At 42.7% G+C, this 22,634-nt stretch overlaps 2 protein-coding genes across 2 annotated transcripts in view; both read right to left on the reverse strand.

Annotated features, from left to right (window-relative positions):
* The window catches only part of LOC111865762 (protein O-mannosyl-transferase TMTC1), a gene marked incomplete at its 3' end in the record, with an annotated part of 72,858 nt that overhangs the window by 22,880 nt on the left and 27,344 nt on the right, over positions 1–22,634 (reverse strand). The window lies entirely within an intron of this gene.
* Positions 11,992–15,043, reverse strand: LOC111865761. Its single transcript, XM_023854028.2, has 2 exons — positions 14,917–15,043; positions 11,992–13,349 (listed from the first exon to the last, which is right to left on the reverse strand). Exons 1-2 carry the CDS (start codon positions 14,953–14,955, stop codon positions 12,660–12,662), a joined length of 729 nt encoding a protein of 242 aa, XP_023709796.1. The 5' UTR covers positions 14,956–15,043; the 3' UTR covers positions 11,992–12,659.

Below are 22,634 nucleotides of genomic sequence, written 5' to 3' on the forward strand. Positions count from 1 at the left end.
TTTGTATATTCTAATTTTTATATTTTTGGACAACAGACGAGAAGACAAAAGGTTCTGGACCTATGCAGTACCCATCTCATTCTCAAATTACCCTTATAAATATTAGATGGTAAAAGTAATCTCCCCGTGCTGGATTATGGACCACGCCATGAAGCCATGGGAGGGTGGGTGGAAGTATAGCTCCCTGCGTTATTTACTTTGGCACTAGAAGGTCAGCTTTACACCCCTGTCGCGTCACCCACTATTACGAATTCGATAGGAGGCAGGTTAGCGTCACAACTGATGATTGCTCCACGAGAAGCAAACCTACACTGTTGCGAGTCACTATACGTACTGAGCTAGTCCGACCCCAGTCACTTTAGCAGCTGCTCGTCGTGCAATTTCTAAACTTCCTTGTTACCACTAGGTGACATGGCGTCATGTAACTCTATGCCGGTCACAGTGGCCGTGCGCTCTAAGGCATGAAATGTCTTCACTCGTTCGAAATCCCATTCAAAGCAAGGATTTCTGTGTTTGCGTTGTCCTGTGTGTAGGTAGCGGCCTTGCGACTTACTGATCCCCCGTCGAAGGAGTCCTACCGACAGTGTATAGGATTAAGGAACTGAAGAAGTGACCAGGGTCCAACAAAGGGCTGTAGAGCCATAGATACATAGACTGACATGTCTGTATACGAGGCTGTGTCAGCCTTTATGCTCTGGGGACCTTGTTCTTCAGCGAGTCATTGGGCCTGATTTGCGAACGCACCCAATGAAGGCCTCCTATTTTCCCATTCATAGTGGGAGACCAAGTTTCAAACCCGCATAAAGCAACTGCAAAAGTATGGTTCTATATATTATTTTAATCTTCAGGATTGACTGTGTCACATGGGAAGATAACGGACTTATGAGGCTTAGAACGTGAAAGTATATTGTTACTGTAAATCAAGGGATCAGAGTGTGCTGGGTCGTATAGTACACTCACATCTCAACATCCATTGTGGATGAGATGTTTGAGCATGCGTTTTGCAACACATGATACGAATACAAGAATTACCTTGGAGTGCTGAGTAAAACGGGGCGAATCCTCGCATGTTAAGGGATTACTCCCGTCATACAGCGAGAATACCTCTCACTCGGTCCACCAGGAGAATGGGTCCCTCTAGTTGTGGCATAAGACCGGCTAATTCGACCAATTGTTCTATTGTTCAGTTTCAGCCCTGGCGGGAATTACAGGGGTCGAAATCGCAGAACTCTGGGGGCCAGCAAGAAGTGCAAAGCTGCTGCTGAGGAAACGCTTTGAGGTGCGTCGAGGTCATTACAGACGAGACGAATTACACAGCTGGACCATGCAGCAAAAAATCTAGCTACACAAGACCGTGCCAAAGCTCAGACAGTTACCGGCTTCCCACCGCGGCTGTTCCAGTTCAAACTCAGGTCAAATCATGTTGGATTTGTGGTGAACAAAGTGGCACTGCGCTAGGTTTCCTCCGACTACTTCGGTTTCCCCTACCAATTATCATTCCACCGACTGCTCCACACTCATCTATCATCCGGGGCTGGTACAGTAGGCCAGTTAGTGGCCGACGTACCAAGTGGACTCAGTCTCACCCCACTCCCACAAACCAAAACTAACTAACTAACTACTTATCCTTCTCTACATGTTACCTTATTCGTTTAGAAAGTCACACAAATGAGGATCTGAAAACCGTCCTCGCACTTTGGTCGCTGAAGCTGCTTCCTGCCCTGAGATTCGAAGCTGGTACTCCTCAGCTCACCAGTATATTTGCAAGACATGTACAAAGTGTATAAACTGAAGAAATACTTGAACGTAAGGATATTACGTAACGATGAACATCAGAGACTTCATAGGCCACTTATTAATGTTACTGCACTGTAGCGTATTGCAGTATGGCGGGGAATGTCAGGATGTGAGGGGCAGATCTGACGCACAGAAACGGTGATTGGTGAGCTTCAGTGTTAGTGGTGTTTGCTCTTCAGTTTCTACTAAAACAAAACAAACTCCGTAGCCTATAGTCCGCAAGCGAACTATACCGACCGAGCGACTGCCGCTTGTTAGTGCTAACTTTTGCGGATGGAGGGTGTCGCGTGGTCGGCGCAACGGATCCCTACGGCCGTTAATGTCGTTTCTCTAGACCGGAGCCGCTATTTCCTTGAAATAGCTCCTCAATTATCCTCACGAGGCAGAGTGGACTCCGTTCCAGGCACACTACTTCTCAGGAAATCTGGTAGCGCCGGGAATCGAACCCGGACCTTTGGATCTCTAGTCAGGAACGCTGAGCACTAAACTACGTTACATAACATAATAAGTCAGTTGCTCTGCATAGCCCTGCTCGTAACGGCAGCTTACTTTCTGTCGTGCAACTTCCTGGCACCGTTATGTAAAGTGTATTGGGTCCCCAATACAATTCAGTACTTAAGCGGGACAGGACAGATTTACTTGTACTACTTTACACAGCGTCAGGAGTAACGAACGGTTAATGATTCTAAAGTCCAAGTTAGGTCTAGTGCATAAGACCATTCTTTGTGTCTACTGTAGAAAATGGGCTAGACAAGCAGACTGTTTGTTCACTACGTCAGAACAGCAGGACTGCGATAACAGTCTTGAGCTCAGCAAGGAAACAAGGCCATGAGCACATCTCACGTGTCACTAAGCTATCATCATTACTGGAGACACAGTTTTCTTCTTCATATTTACGGGTTAGAGCTTCCTGCCTGTTCCAATTTTCTTCTTTACTTCTGATACTTCGAAACTTTTCAGATATTTGTGAGGACTGTTGGATGGGGGAATTGGCCTGTGGGATTGTCGATGCTTGACTAGACAACCACGTATTAAACGTCTATATACATATATTTAATGTCGCTATAGTGAACATACGGACAAGCTTCTTAAACGACTAAAACACACTCCCAAATGTTCCAGTCAATTTAGCCTTCCTTAATCATTGATCAGTAGCGCTTCGGACTATGGAAATTCCTCCGCTTCTCTACTGTCTTCTCGCTGTACCTTCTCACTATACCTTCTCCCTGAACTGAACTACTCGAGCCAGGGCCACTCACTCTTATAGAGCCTCGGATCCAACCCCACGGCAAACACGTCAATTGCCTAGCAATTGACGTCTACTGTTGTCGCGTATTGTTGTAGGCGTTACCTAGCAACGGGCTCTTTACCCAGAATGTCTCGGCTGGAAGGTGTTTATCGAGCTATTGCCTAGCAGTGTCTCTGGTTTCTAGCTTGCGACTGACGACTGACGTGTCGGAGGTCCGTATCTTCATACGATGTCACTAACGGTAGTGTACAGTGTTGAAGCCTGGCTTATCGGCGTGGTACCTGCAACATCCCGCTATATATCTCATGCGCAGTCATCCTATGGGGGGTTCTCATTGCACGGCACGTAAATTCAACATCTACTAACATCGCAGATCTAACGTACTGGATATCATTCATCTCAAGATCAGAGGGTAAAGTCCCACAATAATCGCTTCACACGAGAAGCTGATAACGCAACAACAGAGGCCTTGAGGTCATATGCAGCAATTGGACACACAGTTACTGTGACCTCATGAACCTATTTTCGTCGTCGGATGAAATACGGACCAAATGAAACGTGCCCAACTACGAGCATGGAATGAGAAGTTACAATAAACTCTTTGACTTTATTGAAAAGGAAGTTAAACTTTGCGTGAAGAAGTCCGCGTCGATGTGAAAAATCTGTGCAAGAAAACAGGTCTAGAGTAATGGGTGGTACGTCAGGGGTGGGTATGTACATGCAAGTTCTGGAAACAGTGTAAGTTACAACGTGTATGTTCATTCCCTAAATACTACAATAGCAAGCGTCAACTAACCGTACAAAAATAATTGAAATTAAACATTCTCTAAAGTAACAAACTAATCACAGTATTTATATGAGAATCAACCAGAATGTTTCTAGTCATCGTAACCAAGCCCTGTGGCCATCTACATGTTCGATCAAATGGGAGTACGGCTTATTTCTGTGAGGTAAAATAGCCGCCTGGGCGGAAACTGGCCGCCCACACCAGTCTACTGTCGAGGCTGTCAATACATACACATGGAAACTGGTCCCTAAGGTAGGCACGGACACACAACTTCTGTCAGCCGAACTCCATGAACACCACTTTAGCCCATAAATTCGTTCATTTGGAATCAATGGCCTTCACTTGGTGTTGGCAGAAACATGTTATGCTTTTGTACTGAAGCATATAATAGTCTCTTGGAGACTATGGCAGTATCTAAGGCAAAGTTGCACAATATGTGGCACTGCGTAGGCACGACATAGAACTCACCTGAGAACGCTGTAGTATTTTAATTTGACCGTCTGTACCAAAGTGACACGACAGCGACATGAGATGCATCCTGCTCTGCCCTTTTGTCTGTCGCGTGCAAACGTACAGCCGTGAGGTCCGGTGAGAGGAAGTGAGATAGTTGCAAACCGCTGCCATATTCACACCGTCATAACTTTACCTGCTTCATGTTTACAAGAACTTCATCTATACTACAAGGCTGTCTTTTTCCATTGCTTTGTTTCATGGCTTCATTTTGTTTTTGTGATCTTTTGATTTTTGTAACAGATTAAGTACGTCGCTCATCGCCTCTGTGGTATAGTGGTCAGAGTTCCTGGTTACAGAACTAGAGGTCCCGGATTCGATTCCCGGCGCTACCAGATTTCTGAGAAGCAGTAGGTCTGGAACGGAGTCCACTAAGCCTTGTGAGGATAATTGAGGAGCTATTTGAAGGAAATGGCGGCTCCGGTGTAGAAAACCGAGATTAACGACCGTGGGGATCCGTTGCGCTGACCACGCGAAGCCCTCTATCCGCTAAAGTTGGCACTAACTTCGCCGACAAGCGGCGGTCGCTCGGTCGGTATAGTTCGCTTGCGGACTACATACCACGGAGTTTTTTGTTTTTGTTTTGTAAGTACATCACTGAAGCATATAGCCCGTTTTGAGAGACAAATAGTCAACAAATTCCCCAACTCAGTTCAATACCGTGTTCAAAACGAACGCTTTGTATTTCTGACGTATTTGTTTAATCGACGTGTTCCTTACTAGGTGTTTCAGTAGGTTCGTCCTATTCATATACGCTGTTAACGCGTTATACTTCATCCAATGAGAACGTAGTAATGCGTTGTTTTACGTAATGAATGTTATCACACAACCAGTATCAAGAAACCCTATACATGTTTACTTCAGTCCCTCCAAGAAAATGCCGGTGTAGTAGGCTACAGCCGCTTTAGATCACATCCCTTCTTCTGAGCCCTTGGAAAAGTCGTTAAGTCAGTCAAGAATGAACAAATAAATAAAAATACACATGGCTGCAGAGTGAATACAGCTTATTGAATGATTGCTTGGATATTTTAGCGCGTAGAGCCGTTACTCTGCGACTTCCTCGAGATAGGCGAATTTATCAGAGATGTTTCTAGGCAACGGCTCGGTAAACACGATCCCGCAGCAACGAATTGACGCGCAACAATGGAGATGCTCTTGGAAATGGGGTATGTCTACGTGGTCCATGCCGAGGAGCTATCTTGAAGATAATTCATTTCTGAACGGGAGTGTATGAAGGGAGGACTTAAGAAAGGAAGAATCTCCACTGTTAGAAGCCGTTGTCAGGAAATGATTGGTGAAGAAAAATCAGATTATAAAAAGACTTAGCTGGTGCTATGGTGATTTATGAATTGTGGAGATCAGCGATTGATTGTAGTTCAGAACTGTGTGTATAAGTGTTTAACAAATCCATTCATCAATCCAAACCCCATCTGTAGTCACACACATACTACGTGACAATACATTATATGCGCTCTTATAATTTACTGTGATTCACACAAATTACATTACGTAATCGTAAGTAAAATCTGTTTCTATAATGTAAGGATGCACTTTCCGTTCCAGCCAGCTCCATAATTAGCCTTCGAAAATATGGCAGACTTCAGATATGTGGGAACGACAGTGCCAGATCAAAATTTTATTCACGAAGAAATTAGAATCACATTAAACATTTGTCGCGTGCTGCCATCCATTCAGAATGTCTACTCCTGCAGTCCTCTCTGTAAAATGAAACATAACCTACCTTTCGCTTTCTGTGTGAGTAACTTGGTCTCACGTGTCAAGCGAAGAACTCAGAACATTTAATATTATCTGAGAGCAGAACGCTAGGACCGGAAAGAGCGAAGGGATACGCTGGTGGAGAAGAGTGCATTATGCGGAGCGTCATAATTTATGCATACTCTTCACCAAATGTTGGGGCGGAAGAAAGTACGATGTGTACAGAACATGTAGCACGCACGACAGAGAAGTAACAAATAATTGTAGCTAGGTCACATGGTGGAAGGACCACTTGAAATATGGATCATAGTAAAAATAATATTCGAGGGATGGGTTGTTTCAGCTGACTACCGGCTCCATATTTTTAGGCACTGTGTAGCTAAAAATGGAATATTCAGCAATGTTCGCATTATTCCTGGGACGAGCTCTAAAGAACAAAAATTTCTCTAAATTTACTCCAGTTTGCTTTCTTGAGCTTTAGGGTGTATGGTAATTTCGAAAAATTGGGCACAAGAATCAACCTCATGCCGAATTCTTCGAAATTTAGACTTCCTCGGGGCACTAATCATGATCTTCGATATGTGAACACCTTTTCAGAATGTGAGGGTACTTGGCTTGCAGTGTTATCCTTTAATTCACAAATATTCGACATCCATCTTGGATTATTAATTTTTGGGATGTGACATTTGATGTAGTATTTCTTAAGATCTTCCGCTGTTCCCTCTGCTGGAAGAAGAAGAAGACGAAGAAGAAGAAGAAGGAGGAGAAGGAGAGGGAGGAGGAGAAGAAGAAGAGGGAGAAGAAGGAGAATGAGAAGAAGAAGAGGAGGAGGAGGAGGAGGAGGAGGAAGAATGAGAATAAGAAGAATTGTAGCAGCTTGAAAATGACACTGTGTCTTGAACAAGTTGTGAAAAGTTTGAAATCTATGGACTCCGACTCAAACCACTTGAAAAACATCTTTTATGTTCTTTATTATTCATTGGAAATATAACGCTACCTAAAGCAACCCCCTAGACTAATCAGAATAGGAGATATCTCAAAATGCATATCTGATAATTGCAGAAATATTATGTCTATGTGCACCTTAGGCAGTACACAGACTGCACATGTGTGTCACTGGCATGGGAAACATGGCCAGCCCTCGCTCACTGCCCCGGATTCTGTCAGGCGAGAGCAGTGGCTGGCGTCCAATGTTCAGTCTGTAGCCATTTCATAACATAAAACTTCGCCATAAACTGGGAAGGCATCGTAAAACATGGTAGTCAGAATCACACATAAGATGTAGAAGATAATTATTTTACTGAGATTGAAGATTAATCGAAATGTGGTTCTTTGCGTCTACTCAATTTCCCTTCAGATCTATAAATAAAAAAAACAAAGTTGATAGTAATAAAACAGAACTTGGGAGACTGGCGAATATGGGCTAGTAATAAAACCATCTCCTCTCCCCAGCTCATATTTCTATAAACTTTCACGCGGTACTTTGACAATTGTTAGAGGAAGGGAAAATGTTGAGTGCTGTCACAGAACCGGGCTCTCCTCTGGCTAGAGGTTAAATGTTTATTACTTGCTTGAAATAACGAGTTGCAGGGAATGTTTTTCGGAATGGCGCTGAATATTTCTTCACTTGATTGCACATTTCACACAGACAAGAACAATTTAACGTTCCTAATGGCTGTATGTAGGCCTACTGATGAAGAGTGGAACCCTTGCAAAGAAAGAATAATTTCCAGACATTTGTTTTATTGCGAATTTAATAACCTATTTATGATGGAAAATCTTGTTTTGGAAATATCAACTAATAATCACCAGACACAGGACATGTCTGAATGACAGCCGCGGAAGAGCCACAAGGAAATTGCTCTCCCACGTTAGGAATTGGTACTGCAAATGCATACACACAAGCTTCCAAATGCTGTTCAGTTTGTAAAGATAAAATCATGCATTCATTGTCACATTCTGAAATACAAGTTGTTGGTTAGTGTTGAGTTTTGTTGTGTTAAGCAGAGTGTCAAGTTCAAGTCAGACGAATTTGACACACTTCCTTTTTCTATGTAGTTAGATAGCTATCCCTGTAACAGGCCGTGGAGGCCAACAGGTCAGTGAGACGTCGAGGCTCTCACATTTTCTAGACAGTCGGCTCACAGATGGCGGTTAGATTCTATTCTTGCAGTTTATTGCTCAAACAACTTTAATATTCCCTTCACATCATCTTACCGGGTTTCTAAATAGGGCCCCACAAATAAATTCAATATAAGTCACTTCCCTCCTACCTGAGGCACATAACCAAACCATCTTAAGCTTCTTATTGTGATCACCAAAATAAAGCTTGCAAACCTGCATAAAATCAGGAAGTTCCCATTCGTAGTGTTTATACACACACACACACACACACACTTGCATGTTAAGTCCAAATATTTTCCTACTTATGCAAGACACATGCAAGAGGAGACATGTAACAGAAATAATACGATTCAGTCTTACAACAGAATACAACTATTGCACTCCACAACCACTTGCTCACGTTGGTTTCTCGCTCCGGGATATTTGTACCCTGAAAATGGAGGCGATACATTCCTCTGAAACGTCGGTTTACACAATATCTTTACGGCGCCACATCCCAGAAGACGGCATTCTTTAAATCACCTTGACATTATATACCTAAGTTAATGGTCTTGAATTTCGACTTCACGTTACCCTAATTTCATAATTTACGTGCGTATCCAAAATTTTCTATGTAAAATAGAGTCAGAATAAAATGTATTTTCTGTCTTTAACGTTCCACTCAGAGGATGTTCAGTTCAGTTTTAATAAAGGTCGAAAGCCTGCACACACAAACGTCTCAAACACAATGATTCGTGTCATCCGCAAGACAGAAGAATGGAGGGCGTCAGTTATTGAAATAATCGCCCGAAAAGGTACCGTTCCAAAACAAAGATGAAACTAAAGAAGTCCACTTTACCACAGATGTACTAAACCTAATCAATATATGTTAACCTTGGGGCCCACCCAACCTCCTATCAAGTCTCTCCCCACAGAGTAGAGCGGCCGGGGCGTCTAGCAACTACTGCAACTACTGCCGAAGTCAAGAAAACGTGGATCTATACAGCCACTCCCCAATACGTCATCGTGGCTTAGTGCCTATCTACTTAAGCACAAGGACGACATTTTTTACCAAGAAAAAGAACGTATGAAAAGGTAAAACTAAAGGTGTCCCTGTAACAGGCCGTGGAGGTCCATAGGGTTGTGAGCTGTTGAGGTTCCCACATTTTCTAGACAATCGGCTCACAGTTGGCGGTGAGGTTGTCAGCCTTACGCGCCTGCCGCCCTTAACCCCCAGGATGATTCCTGGTACTCATTTCTGTTAGAGGTTGAGTCAATCCCAGGGCGATAATGCGGCTGGAAAGATTAAGTTAACTGAAAAAATCCACCCGCGACCTTCCGGCTTGTAGCATAGTGCCTCAACCAACTATGCTACCGCGTACCTCTCAATACAAAGAACGCACCGCTTGAAAATCTGAAGGAAATCAATGACGAGCTTCATTTACCCACGTGGGGGAAATGAAACAGATCTCATTACACATCTTTTGTTCGGCATAATAAAGGAGTATCTTCCAGCAGTAACAGCGGCACCGGGAACTCCTACTGACAGTAAACAATAGCTCGCCCCTATGAAGATAAAGGGGTATCATCAGCTTGAGCTCCTCGACTGTACTGTCGTGTCTTTTGCACAGTGCAATAAACTGAACGCCTGCAATACATTGAAAATGGCACAAAACAGATGGGGTATAAGCAGCATATCCTTAGTGCTCGACTATACTGTGCTATAAAGTATAAAACAAATTTATCGTAGTAAATTTTAAATTGGAACTTAGGAAATTCAACGTACACCTGTAATAAGGAGCTTCTCTGTAAAGTGCTGTTAAAATTATAATCGATAGATGGCAGCACCCATCCTGTAAACCCAGTAGGAACAACAGTATACTTCGGTCAGGGTCGCGCCTTGGCTCAAGCGGATTTTTTTTTTGTTGCTAGTGGGGTGGGACTAAGCCTCTTGTTGCGCCATAGCTCAAGCTGTTAGTCGCTGGCGTCTCACCGCGGCGGCCCGGGTTTGATCCCGGGTCTGGTCAAGTGGGATTTGTGGTGGACAAAGTGGAGCTTGGGCAAGTTTTCTCCGAGTACTTCGGTTTCCCCTGCCAATCTTCATTCCACCAATTGCTCCACAATCACCCTCACCTATCATCTGGGGCTGGTACAATAGGCCAGAAGTGGCCGCAGTTCAAGGGACTTATACCCACCCCACTAACAATAAAAAATACCTAGGTCACCTAGGTCCTCAGTGCAGTTGCGAACATCGGCACAACCACCACAAGAGCCATATCCTAGAATGTTATAAAAGTGAGTACAAAGACGCGATTTTAATAAACAAAATGGTAAATATACATGTTAGTACTTGCCGTGGTTTAACATAAACAGAGTTGAATACAAATATTTAACTTCGGATCCAGAAAAAATAGTATTTTAAAACAATAATATATAACTTAAAAATTCAACTAAACAGAGAAAAACTACATAGTGTATGCTATTAACGACTAAGAGTTCATTCTATTAATTCAGAAGACGGTAAACACGAAAATATAATCACTTTTAAAACTTTTAATTGTTAATGGGTATAAACATACTCCAAGGAAAGAGACCTCTGGGAATACCAAGACGTAGGTGGGTGAACAATATTAAAATGGATCCTAGATAGGATGGGATGGTATGGATTCAATTGATCTGGCTCCAGATAGGGACCAGTGAAGGGCTCTTGTGAACACGGTAATAAACCTTCGGGTTCCATAAAATGCTGGGAAATTCTTGAGTAGCTGCAGAATTGACGGCTCTTCAAGAAGGACTCAGTTCCATGAGTTAGGGCCCCCATACACACACAGTTTGGCCTCTAGTTCGGCCTGCACAGTTGAAGACTCAAAGGCAAAACTGATGTGTGTGGTGCGGCCGGCCGGCCGGCCAATCGTTTGGACTGTTGGCCTGTGGGAAACCCGTCAGTCCGTCAGTTCTGCCTGCATTACCGTAGCACGTGACGTGTGTGACTCAACCTTATAGGCTGGAAGACCGTGATTGTGGCATGAAGCCTGCCGGTGTATGGGGAGGAAAGGGAGGGGGTAAACTGTCACAGTTTTGCCTGTAAGGTCAATCGGAAGGCCAAACTGTGTGTGTATGGGGGGCGTTAGGTAAGGTATACACATACTCCATGTATATATGTTGACTATTACATATTCCAGGTTAGTCAACGAAATGTCCTATAGAAAATATGTTGAATATACTAGTCTCAAGTGCACCGTAAAACAAGACTGGGACGAGAATGAATACAAGGATATAATTCAGTTTCTTTTTACATGAGTCACTTAAACCAGATGTGATCACAGAATATACTTACAATTTCAAACAGGATACAGGAACCAGTGGTCTATAGAAATACACCATGTGCAGGGGGTCGTGTCGTATGAAGTAGCAGCATTCCTTCGGTGGTGAGCGTGTGTATGTGTGTTCATGCGTTGTTGCGTTGAATTTTGTATCAAGGCTATGAGCCTATGCTAAGTATTGGTGACGCATAGGCTACAAGCACATGACTGTACTAAATATCAATGATGTTTATGACAAAGGCATGTACGTTATATGATTCTGTTCCATACAAAACATTTTGCTTTAAACCAAACACGAAACAAAATCCTTTGCTTCTGTATATCACTGACACCTGAATCATATTATTGTTAAATGTGAATGATATTTAATTGACAGAGCAGCATTTGAAAAAATTCATATAAACGTAGGTATAAAATTTCCTTTCAAGATTGGACGCCCGCGAAGGTGGCTGTTTGAGGCTGAACTATTTGCACTTCATAATTATGTATTAAATTAAAACTGCGAATACGCTTGATGCCATTCTTATATTTATTGTGACGTGTGCAGTGTATTGACAGTAACGAATTATATCAAAATTTTAATTAAATTTGCTATGTAATTACTTATAGGACGCAGATGTGTTTCAATAGGAGACACGACATTACATCGATATTTCGTGATTTACCCATCGGTTTTACATTTTATATAACAAAATCTGATGCTTAACATAAGGGTTATTTAATTGTTATCAATTTGCACATATTATGCCATGAAAATGACAGCTGAACTAGAAACATGTCAGACTGCAAAAAGACTGCATTATTAATACTGTGAACAAATTATTTGTTATATAGACAGTTTATATAACAGTCTAAAAATTGAAAAGATCTAGAAGTTTGTGACGATGGTACAGCAGTACGAATATTATGTTTCTGGACATTATCCACAGTCTTGGCTCTATCTAAAAACCGTAGTGTTTATTTTTCAAAACAACGTTTCGGAGACAGAATTCTGTCTCCGCCTTCAGATTAAACCTACTCAGTTGTGCCCATTCGATAGAGCTAGCTCATATTTCCGGTCCGGTCCGGCAGATGCAAATTGTAGTGATGAGATGACATAGAACTCAGCTGGAAAACAATATTGGTAGGGATTCACAACTTGTCGACACTGGTTCATGATTTCAGACACAGTTCACTAACAGTGTTGAGCACGTGTGCGGTACAGAATGTAGAGCTGGAGCACAACGCTGAAGTATGCCAAGTTCTTAGTGCAGATACTGTTCCCTCCGGACTTTGCGACGGCACACGGTCTGTCGAAAGACTTGTGACATGTCTGCGTACTTGGACACTTCAGTTGCTGATTGAAAGGCTGGAAAACTCCGTTTCCCACGTCTCTGCACATGAGATAGGTGTTGCTGTCGACGCATACAAAATTCTTCGATTTGCATTCGTCCTTTGTCGGTGAGGGTGAGTGTGCAGTAGTTGAGGGAACGTAGGGTGAAGGGTGCAGAATTTGGCAGCGGTAAGGATGCGATTCGTTACAGACGGAGCTGGGAGGACAATCGTAATATGGTCCCCAGGGGTATGAACGTCCCTGTTGATCATATCTGCAGAGCTGATACTGGTTGCTGTTCGTGCAGATGAAACCGTGAGAACTGCACTTCCTTGCCCCTGGAGGATAAGGCCAAGCTGGGTTGACGTCATAACACTGAGACGCATTACACACAGAGTTTAGGGGACAGGCACTGTGTCTCTCCCAAAGGCTGACTGAGCCATTTCCATGATCAATACACAGTCTGAAGTGAGTGGCGTTTGTACACACGAAGCTTTTGAGGCAACTGCTATATGCAGCCACAGTCGTAGCAAGAAACAGCACGAGAACCATCTGGTGGCAGGAGAAACATAACAGTGAGAAACACAACCGCATGCATATAGGAACGCGACAGATTATTAAAAATGCTCACAATTCAGTAATAATGTTAAGAAGTGAAACCCTTACGACACGTTTATTTATTTATTTATGAGGAGTTTTGATGAGGGAGACATAATTGTTACTAAAGTGCCCTGAATGTTCACGAAACGAAAACAAAGAATTCCGTCTCAGGCAGGTAGCATCTAAGATCCAAATGAACCGTGAAATATCCAAATTTGGAAACTCTCATCTATCATACTGTGAGTCGGGATAGCGCAGTCGGTACAGCGACTGGATGCGGGCTGGACGACCGATGGATCGGAGTTCGAGTCCCGGTGGAGTCAAGCATTTTCTCTTCTCCACGCCATCCAGACCGGGTGTGGCACCCACCCAGCCCCCTTATCTAATGGGCAGCGGGGGTTCTTTTCCCGGGGGTAAAGCGGGAAATATGTGTAACTAACCACTCACTTTCATCTAATGTCGAGGTCAAGAAAAGTTGGATCTGTACACCCACTTCCACATACGCCTTCATGTCGTAGTGTTTAATTAGTTAAGCACAGAGGAAATTATATCTACCGTTTCAACTAGCCTCTATTTCAGTTAAGAGGGCTAACAGAAAAATTCTTTGTTCAATTTCAGCTTCGCTTTCTTTTCTTTTATAATTTTTGAGCCCATTACTTTTAGTGTCATTGGTTTCATGGCTTAAAATTTCAGATTTTCATTTAAAATTCCAGGCATCCAAGAGTACAGCGTACCATGCGGTTAGAGACGAACAAGCATTTGGGTGTGGCTTTTATGAGTGACTGGAAGGATTGCTTCCACGTCACTGGTGACGAAACACCATTAAGCTGAAGAATCGACATTCGACCTCAGGCTGAGCTCCTATAATTTACACACTGTTAACATGATAAACTTCTGTGTCTACACGCCAAGATACCAATTATCGAATTTATTCTGTTAGTGCCTATTGTGCCTATTATTTAAAAAGCCAAAACTCCGGTCACCAACCACAGTAAATATTAAAACAGTAGTAACTGAAACGCAGAACAGTTTGAATACTTGATTGCGAATTGTGGTGTGATTCACACCAGAGGAAACTTGAAATGTTAAGGGGCTCTCTTCGAATTCCATGAAGCAGAAATCGGAGACGGAAGCAGTAGCAGCCTGTTAGGTAAAGTCAGTGATGAAACCACTTTAACTGAATTATGAATAACAATATCCTTACCTGTAGCACGAATGGGGGTGAAGAGGAATGCGTATAGGATATTGGTGGGAAAGCCAGATGGAAAGAGACCACTGGAAAGACCAAGGCATATGTGGGTGGACAATATTAAAATGAATCTTAGAGAGATAGGATTGGATGGTATGGATTGGATTGATCTGGCTCCAGATAGGGACCAGTGAAGGGCTCTTGTGAACACGGTAATAAACCTTCGGGTTCCATAAAATGCTGGGAAATCTTGTGTAGCTGCAGATTTGGCTCCTCAATAAGGGCTCAGCTCCATGAGTAAGTAAGTAAGTAAGTAAGTAATAACCTTACTTGGGGCACGAGTTGCGTTACTCGTCGATCGGTCTTCATGTTCCTCTGTGGGTGTAATGCGTAGTCCTCGGGTAGGAGGGAGACTAACTGCGCCGGCCGTCTGTTGCCGTGTTGCAGTCACATGATTCTGAATCTTATCTAGCGGTGTCTAGTTATCCAAGTGAAAAGAGCACTTATCTGAAGAAAAATGTGACAGGTCATAAACGTTTCAAGAAAATATAAGGCCCTTGGCAAAGTAAACATCATACTGTGCTGTTTGTCGCGGCACCTCGTAACCGCGTTCCAGGGAAAACTTTACAAGCGTTGTCTTGTCAGCATTGTATTACGACCCACATATCTAAGGAGCCGGTAACGTGCGGCGATGCAGAATCCCACGTTTGCCTAGTCACTTCCGAGACACTGTGACATCTTATCCCAAACTCTGACATCGTACATGATTCTGGTGAGGTCTGCAGTGCGGATTGTGTGGTGTAATCCAATGCTGAGTGTCTGAAGAAAATCGGTTAGAAAGTGAACACTTTGTGAAATGTAATGAGTACACTTAATTTGTATTTTCAATAAATAATAACTTTAAATATTTGTTTAAAAAAGCAACCCTAGATGTGACACTGATTCAGTACTGTGTACTTTACTCTAAGATAAAGCAAAATCCAGGTACTTTGGAAATACTTTGTTCTGAGGGGCGACTTTGGCGACTGAACGAAATTTCGTAACGGTCTAAACACGTTTGTCCTATAGTGTATTATCAGGAAATCAAATTTGGACTCCCTGTGAAGCAAAGCAAAGTTGGCACTAGAATTCGCTGACAAGCGGCAGTAGCTCGGCCGGTATAGTTTGCTTGCGAACTAAAATCACGGAGTATTTTTTTGTGAAACAAAGAAGAAACAGAGTATTAAAGGCGTGCGTCAACTGTAGGGAAACCTCTTAGAAGGAAACCATTTGGAAAACCCAGATGTAGGTCCTAAAAAGAGGAACGTATTATCGCGTATATTAGTGACTATACACGGGGTTTGCATTTGTGAATGGATTTACTGACCACTTGTAGAGGGTAACTACAAGCAATTATAACACTAGTGCTGATTTCACACTACAAGTCACTCCACGCTGTCTTCTCATTCTGTTTTCACTAGACGTTGCTTGATAACAGCTCTCAACAATGGCTCTTCCTCTGCAATGTTTTCACTACACGTTAACAAATATTAAGAATGAAAATTCTGGAGCTTCTGTGCTCACGATGTCACTGTCCGCAGATTATTCCGCAACTGATCTGTCTTTTCAGCCTCCCTTGAAGAGCTCAACTGAAGTGCCAACCCACAACTAACTCCCAGCTGGCGGCCATTTCACACCAACTTCTTAATCTTCTCTTCATAGATTGACTTTCAGCTCACAACTAACTGGGTGGCTCAAATTGTCTTCAAGATAACTCCTCGGCACAGATCACATAGAAAACACTTCAGTTTTCATTGTTGTAGTCCTACTGTTGCAACTGCCTAGCAACGGTAACGTGTTTACTGAGCCCATCTCACGGTTACTGGATAGCAACGGATGTCTACGCTACAGCATTTTTAAAACAAATATTAGGAAAACTTTTTATTGTAACACTGATTTGAGTTCGTTCTGGTTCAGACCCAGTATCGTGATTTTGTGTTTACAATGTGATAATTCAGGCGGTAAAAGAATTCCTTTAATATTTTAATTATTCAACTGAAAACTTGTTTTATCAGTCTTCCATATTATAGGTATAACGTGGATTGTCAGGTTGTTAGTGAGTAATTAATTGGGAGAAATGTGGAAGGAGGTAGTTGTGGTCTGTCTTGAGGTACTATCTCTTAATATGCCTAGAATGAATGAGGAAAACCACAGAAATATCAGAGTAGCCAATCTCCGGATCGGAGTCCGAGCTTGAGTTCTCCTGAGTACGAAGCAAGAGACTACCCACTCGAACATTATGTTCGGTGTAACGAGTTATTAAATGAGGAATGTAAATATGAAATTGCTTAATTTTGGTCGCCCTTTATTTTCGCTGTACATTTTCCTTATTCACTTTAACATCTTGCTGTAGGAAGCTCTCTGTGGGTTACGAAATCCGAGTCACAACGTTTGCAGTCCTTGAATGCAATTCTTCGATAAATTTTCTCAAAATATGTGCCATCTTGAAAATTACGTATAATTTGCCTTTTATGTGTCAGTCGAGGGCATCCTCCCAAGAGTAACGTTACAGCGCAGTCATTTCCCACGATGGGAAGTTCTTTATATTTTAACATGGAGATTTCCGCAGCCATGGTAGAAAACGACTTTCAATTCAACGCAAACTGAAAGGAAATATTACAGTCTGTGAAAGAAGAATAAGAGAGGAAGTGTAACATCGTCATAGCTCATCATATATAAAAAGTAAAACTGAGACGCATATCCAGTAGGAAAAGCACAGCACAGGACATCCAGTATTCAAGTAACTAACGTCATTATTATGGAAACTCTGGGTCAGAAATGAAGTCGCGAAACCGGATACAGGGTCTTCGATTCTGTACTGCCCGATAAGGAGTACTTCAGGTGAAAGTGAAAGATGAATGATGATTATCAGGGGCAAACCGAAGTAACTCGCACTGCCACTTGGTCCATCATGAATTTTACATGACCATCCGGGACTGAACTCATGCCTCTGCTGTGAGAAATCAGCGCCCACCCGCCCGAGCTGTGCACTACCGAGGATGTTTATGCAGTCGGTCATACAGTCTGCTGCATATTGAAAAGCGCCTGAACTGTATTCCATTCCAGGTTCGGATACAGGCTGTAATGTCTCCAGGGCGACTCCGCGGTAGCCACGGGTGGTATCCAGCCACACAATAAACACATCATTTCGATTTAAATGCTACAATATCTCTGAGGTTGGTAGGACTTATGCTATCGCAAAGAATTTGTGGGTATGTAAGATTTGAGGCTTTCACGGCGGTGACTATGAAGAAAGCAGTCTTCTGGGATTTGGCACCGTGTATATGTGGTGTTAACCGACGTTTCGGAGGAACGTATCGCCTCCATCACCACATATACACGGTGCCAAATCCCAGAAGTCTGCTTTCTTCAATATGTGGGTAGATCATAATTGTTTTGAAATGAATCCTTGGATTTATATATGGAATCCAGTTAAACATAATGTAACCTGAGATCCTACCGTTAATGCTACCAACATGGCACTGTGCGAAAGTCTGAGGTCGGACTAAATGTATCGCCAGTGATTTCAGGATCCTCAAGTTCTATTTGGCAACAGATCTCCTAAAAATATATATCATTTGCTGAATATAAAATATTATTGCGGCTGTGCGAAATTTAGAATCTCACTCAGTTTGAAGTACGTGGGAAGTTTTATGCTGAATTTAAAGATGCAGTTTGAATTTAAGTTGGAGAAAACTGCATAATGAGGAGCTTCATAACTTGTAATCTTCTCCAAGTATAATTAGAATTATCAAGTCAAGGAGGGTGAGGTGGGCAGGACATGTAGTGCGAATGGGGGAGAAAAGGCATGCATATAGAATATTGGTTGGAAAGTCAGAAGGAAAGAGACTACTGGGAAGACCAAGGCGTAGGTGGGCGGACAATATTAAAATGAATCTTACAGAGATAGGATGGGATGGTATGGATTGGATCGATCTGGCTCAGGGGAGGACCAGTGGAGGGCTCTTGTGAACATTGTAATGAACATTCGGGTTCCTTAAAATGCGGGAAATTCTTGAGTAGCTGAGGATTTGGTTTCTCCTCAAGAAGAACTCAGCTCCATAAGTAAGTAAGTAAGTTTGGATTTAAGAGCCATCGAAAGGTGGCGTGTTTCTAATCAGATGACTTTCAGTACAGAATTAAGGAGCTGTATAACTGACTGTTTTATAGACCTCTTATTCGCCTAATTGACTGCTTATATCTACCACTGTAATTCCGGCCCTTTATATTTATTATTTCGCATTTCAAGTGGCTTACATTTTACTACCGAGCGGCAAGTAAATGCTGGCTGGCGTCTCTGTCGCCCAGTTTTATTGAAGCCATATCAAGCGAAGCTCCGCTTCTCCAGTCCCTAAGCACTTACAGACTACGGCCCCTCTGTAGTAACTTACTTTCTATCTCTGTGCTTTGTTAATTACTATAAATTAATCTGATACTGTGACAAGTAGAACCATTGCTAGGCAGCGGTAAACAAGCCCGCAATTAATAAGCAACAAGTAATACAGTAGACCCGTTTCTAGGAAACGTCCAAAATACACACACGCAACAGCAGAACCGGTATTGCAAAAGGTGGTTTATGTATGTGTTCGCATATATCCATTGCTAGGCAACGTATGATTTCTGTACTGTAGTGCGACCAGAGGCTATATAACTGGATGTTAACCATAACTGACAGTTCAGTTCAGTTAGAAGTCAGATTTGTAGCCAGTTGTATTAAGGTCCAATAAATTTGATCATCAGATTCAAAACCCGTCTTATTAGGCATGCAAACCCCGGATACGTGACAATATTTTTAACCCTTTTCCACATCTCTGAAATATTCTAATAATTTTTCTGAGCACTATATTGTGCTTTCAGCTAGGTTGATGAAATATTGCCAGTGTGAATGGATTGCGTGATTTCTAGGCAATTCCTTGCAGCTGACACTCCATTCCTGTGGACGGTTATCTAAAAGCTGTGCTGCACACAGACTGTATCCCCACGCTCACCAATTGCATTCGATTCGGTCTCAATTTAATCCTGTCACTGAGAAGAGAAGCTACGCAAAGTCTGAATTTAATCAATAGAAAATATCAAACCTGGGATCTTCGAGTTTGGGTCTGATGCTGCAGGCTGCGTAATTATCCCCGGGCGAATATCCAAAACGAAGCCGCTGTCCCTAACTCGAAGCAAGAAACACAGTAGTTGACTAGGAATAAAACTTCAGTAGAAAAAAGTACAAAATGAACTGGCCCATAAACATCTTATCAGCAGTTCCAAATTTTTTTTTTATATATCTCCGTTTGTTTGTACAGTCGGTCCATACGTGGAACTCCCTTTACGTACGTTACATAACAGAACTCGAGCAAATTGTCTCAAGCGGTAATGCTACTAGCATATATTCGAAAGCAGTCCGGCTCCATAGAAGTTTGTTCGCCTCTCGAAGCGTACAAATGCCAAGCTAGTGCTTCAAATGAGGCCACTATAGCCCCTTCCATATGGTTTCCAATTTATCATTGATTAATAAATCAACCATTCCTTTTTAAATGTTCTGGGCTACTGACTGCCTCAATGAATAAAAAGTAAAAGGTAAACAAGTAAAGTTTTCCCTGTATTTAACTAATTAAGCACTACGCCATGAAGGCGTATGAGGGAGTGGATGTAAAGACCCACATATTCTTGACTTCGGCTCTAGTTGGAGGTGGGTGGTCAGCTTCACGCCCCGGCCGTTATACCCGCAGGGAAAGCGCCCACTGTACCCTTTGGATAGGAGGCTGGGTGAACCCCAGAGCCAGTCTGGAGGACATGCAGAAGTGAAAATTCTTGACCGGGACTCGAACTCAGACCTGTCGGTCGTCCAGTCCGTAGCCAGTCGCTATACCGAGAACCATAAGTAAATAATAAATAAACGCGCAAAGTTGTTCGTATACTTAATTTAATCGCTTCAGCACGAAGACACATGAGCGAGTGAAGATGTAGGTTGATGAGGTGAGTGGCCAAATTCAGTCCTTTGCCGCTTTCCGTCAGGGAGGAGCCTCGTTACACATTGGATATGAGTCTGAATGGACCTAAAGCAGGTTTTCACGCTCTGGAGTCGGGACCAATCCCTTCCTTCTACCAAGAATCGAACCCTAGTTCCTCGATTTCCCAGTCCGTATCATAGTGGCTATACCGAGTGAGCTATCCCTGCTCCTAAATAAATTACTAAATAACTAAATCACGGTCAGTTAGAAGATCAATAACCCCGCCGTTTGTTACCGAACTCTTCATTTTCATTTGCTCAAGTTGCAAAGTTCTCATAATATGGGCCTTGAAATGTTATGCTATATCGAAATTAGTTCAGCATTCTCCAGCCTAAACAATGGGGCATCTAAGATGTTTCTTGACAGAATAAACTTCAACCGAATGACACTTTAAATATTAACCATTTCCTAAATATATTGTCACGTGTTGGGTGTATGTCACGCGAATTTATTCCACTCGCTCTCACAATTACACAATTTACAATCTCTCGATTACTGCCATCGGCAGTGTCACAATTACATCCACTGCACTCGGCGACTTCACGATCGGCACCATGTCGTTCCTAATCACACTCTCTCTTCACATACTGCTCAGCCGGCTATTTATACCGTTCCCTGTTGCCTCGTGTTACCAGCGGTGTCCCTTTGTTAAGTCACAGTGGGAAGTGCTGTTAAGCCACCGCGGGGGAGGGGGCGGAGTGTTAGCTGGCCTGTTACCGTAGCAGCGACAGCGCTCCGATGCAGTTACGTCACCGCTTGCTGGGGAGGGGGTGTCCTGCATAGCGCAAATACGTCACAATAGCATGCTATTTTAAAAGGAAACAATCTTGTAGCAAAACAATGAGTATTATTTAATACGCCTGTGCTCAATTACTCTGTCATGAATATGTGTACACTTCAGTATTCTATTAAATTCTATGACTCATGTTTGTGTGAAGGAACATGTACCCTCAGGACGCCTGACAATGGCGAAGGATAAAGTTAGTCACAGAGTAGATCAGTCAGAAGACTCCATTCACAGATTACGCAGAAAGATTGTGATATGGAGCTCCAGAGGAGGAGTGGATGAGAAAGTAAGTAGAAAGTGGAGAAAAAGAAATAAATATGACAAACAAATTGGTAAATTACAGTTAGTTTAATAGAAAACTTGCGAAAAAAGACAGTTACAGGAAAAAAGAAGAGAACACGAGACGAAATAGTAAATAATATAAAAAGGGAGAGGATATATGTGGTCCATATTCATCCTGCAGAATGTGACATGATTTCTGCTGAGGAACACACGAATTATCGATCCGGACCTGCGGCAATGGAGTCGGCCTGCTGCTGTCTGGACCGCGGCCAGAAAGTGACATTCATCACGACATGTGATGCGGGTCACCCCCAGCCAATTGTCTCATTAGCTCCAAGATACTCTGCACGTGACACTGTCAACAGACACAGAGCTATTGTCTCAGAAAGAGTTTCATTCTCGAGATAACGGACGAACCACGATTGGCGCTGAATTGGTTCGTTCTCTTCCTCGGTTGCTTTATAAGCGTCTGCACCACATACAAACTACATGTTGTCGAATGGGCTATAACAGGATGACTATAATCTGTGAATTTGGAAGGATGCATTAAGTATTGATGACTACGGTGCCACCGAGACACTTCGCTGCAGGTACCACGGAGCACCCAGTACAGCCGTTTCGCCACTCCGTTTCAAATCAGCACCACTCGAACGCTAGTCACACGCATCGCAGCCATTTCAACAAGTTTGTACCATTACAGATGCACTCAGTACAAGGATGCTTCCGAAGAGTACGTTGTAACAGACAAGTGGCTACACACGTTTATCTTGGTCTGCCGATTTTGTTATTCCACCTGCGTTGAGCTGCAGTAGTGCCATTCTGTACTTAACTATCAAAATGTCATCAAGGAATTCGTGTTCCAGAAAAAACGACGTAATATTCTGGTGGTGTGCGAACTAGATAGCGATATGATGGAACCTAAAGAGATTTATTTCATT

Source organism: Cryptotermes secundus, unplaced genomic scaffold (genome assembly GCF_002891405.2).
Source record: "Cryptotermes secundus unplaced genomic scaffold, Csec_1.0 scaffold587, whole genome shotgun sequence".
NCBI classification, from domain to species: Eukaryota; Metazoa; Arthropoda; class Insecta; order Blattodea; family Kalotermitidae; genus Cryptotermes; species Cryptotermes secundus.

What these genes read in the sequence shown, in the direction of transcription:
- LOC111865761 (XM_023854028.2), bottom strand. Translation starts at nt 14,955, where the DNA reads ATGAAGACCGATCGACGAGTAACGCAACTCGTGCCCCAA. An exon ending in TAACGCAACTCGTGCCCCAA is followed by an intron (nt 13,350 to 14,916) that starts GTAAGGTTATTA and finishes TCCTGCCACCAG; the next exon opens with ATGGTTCTCGTGCTGTTTCT.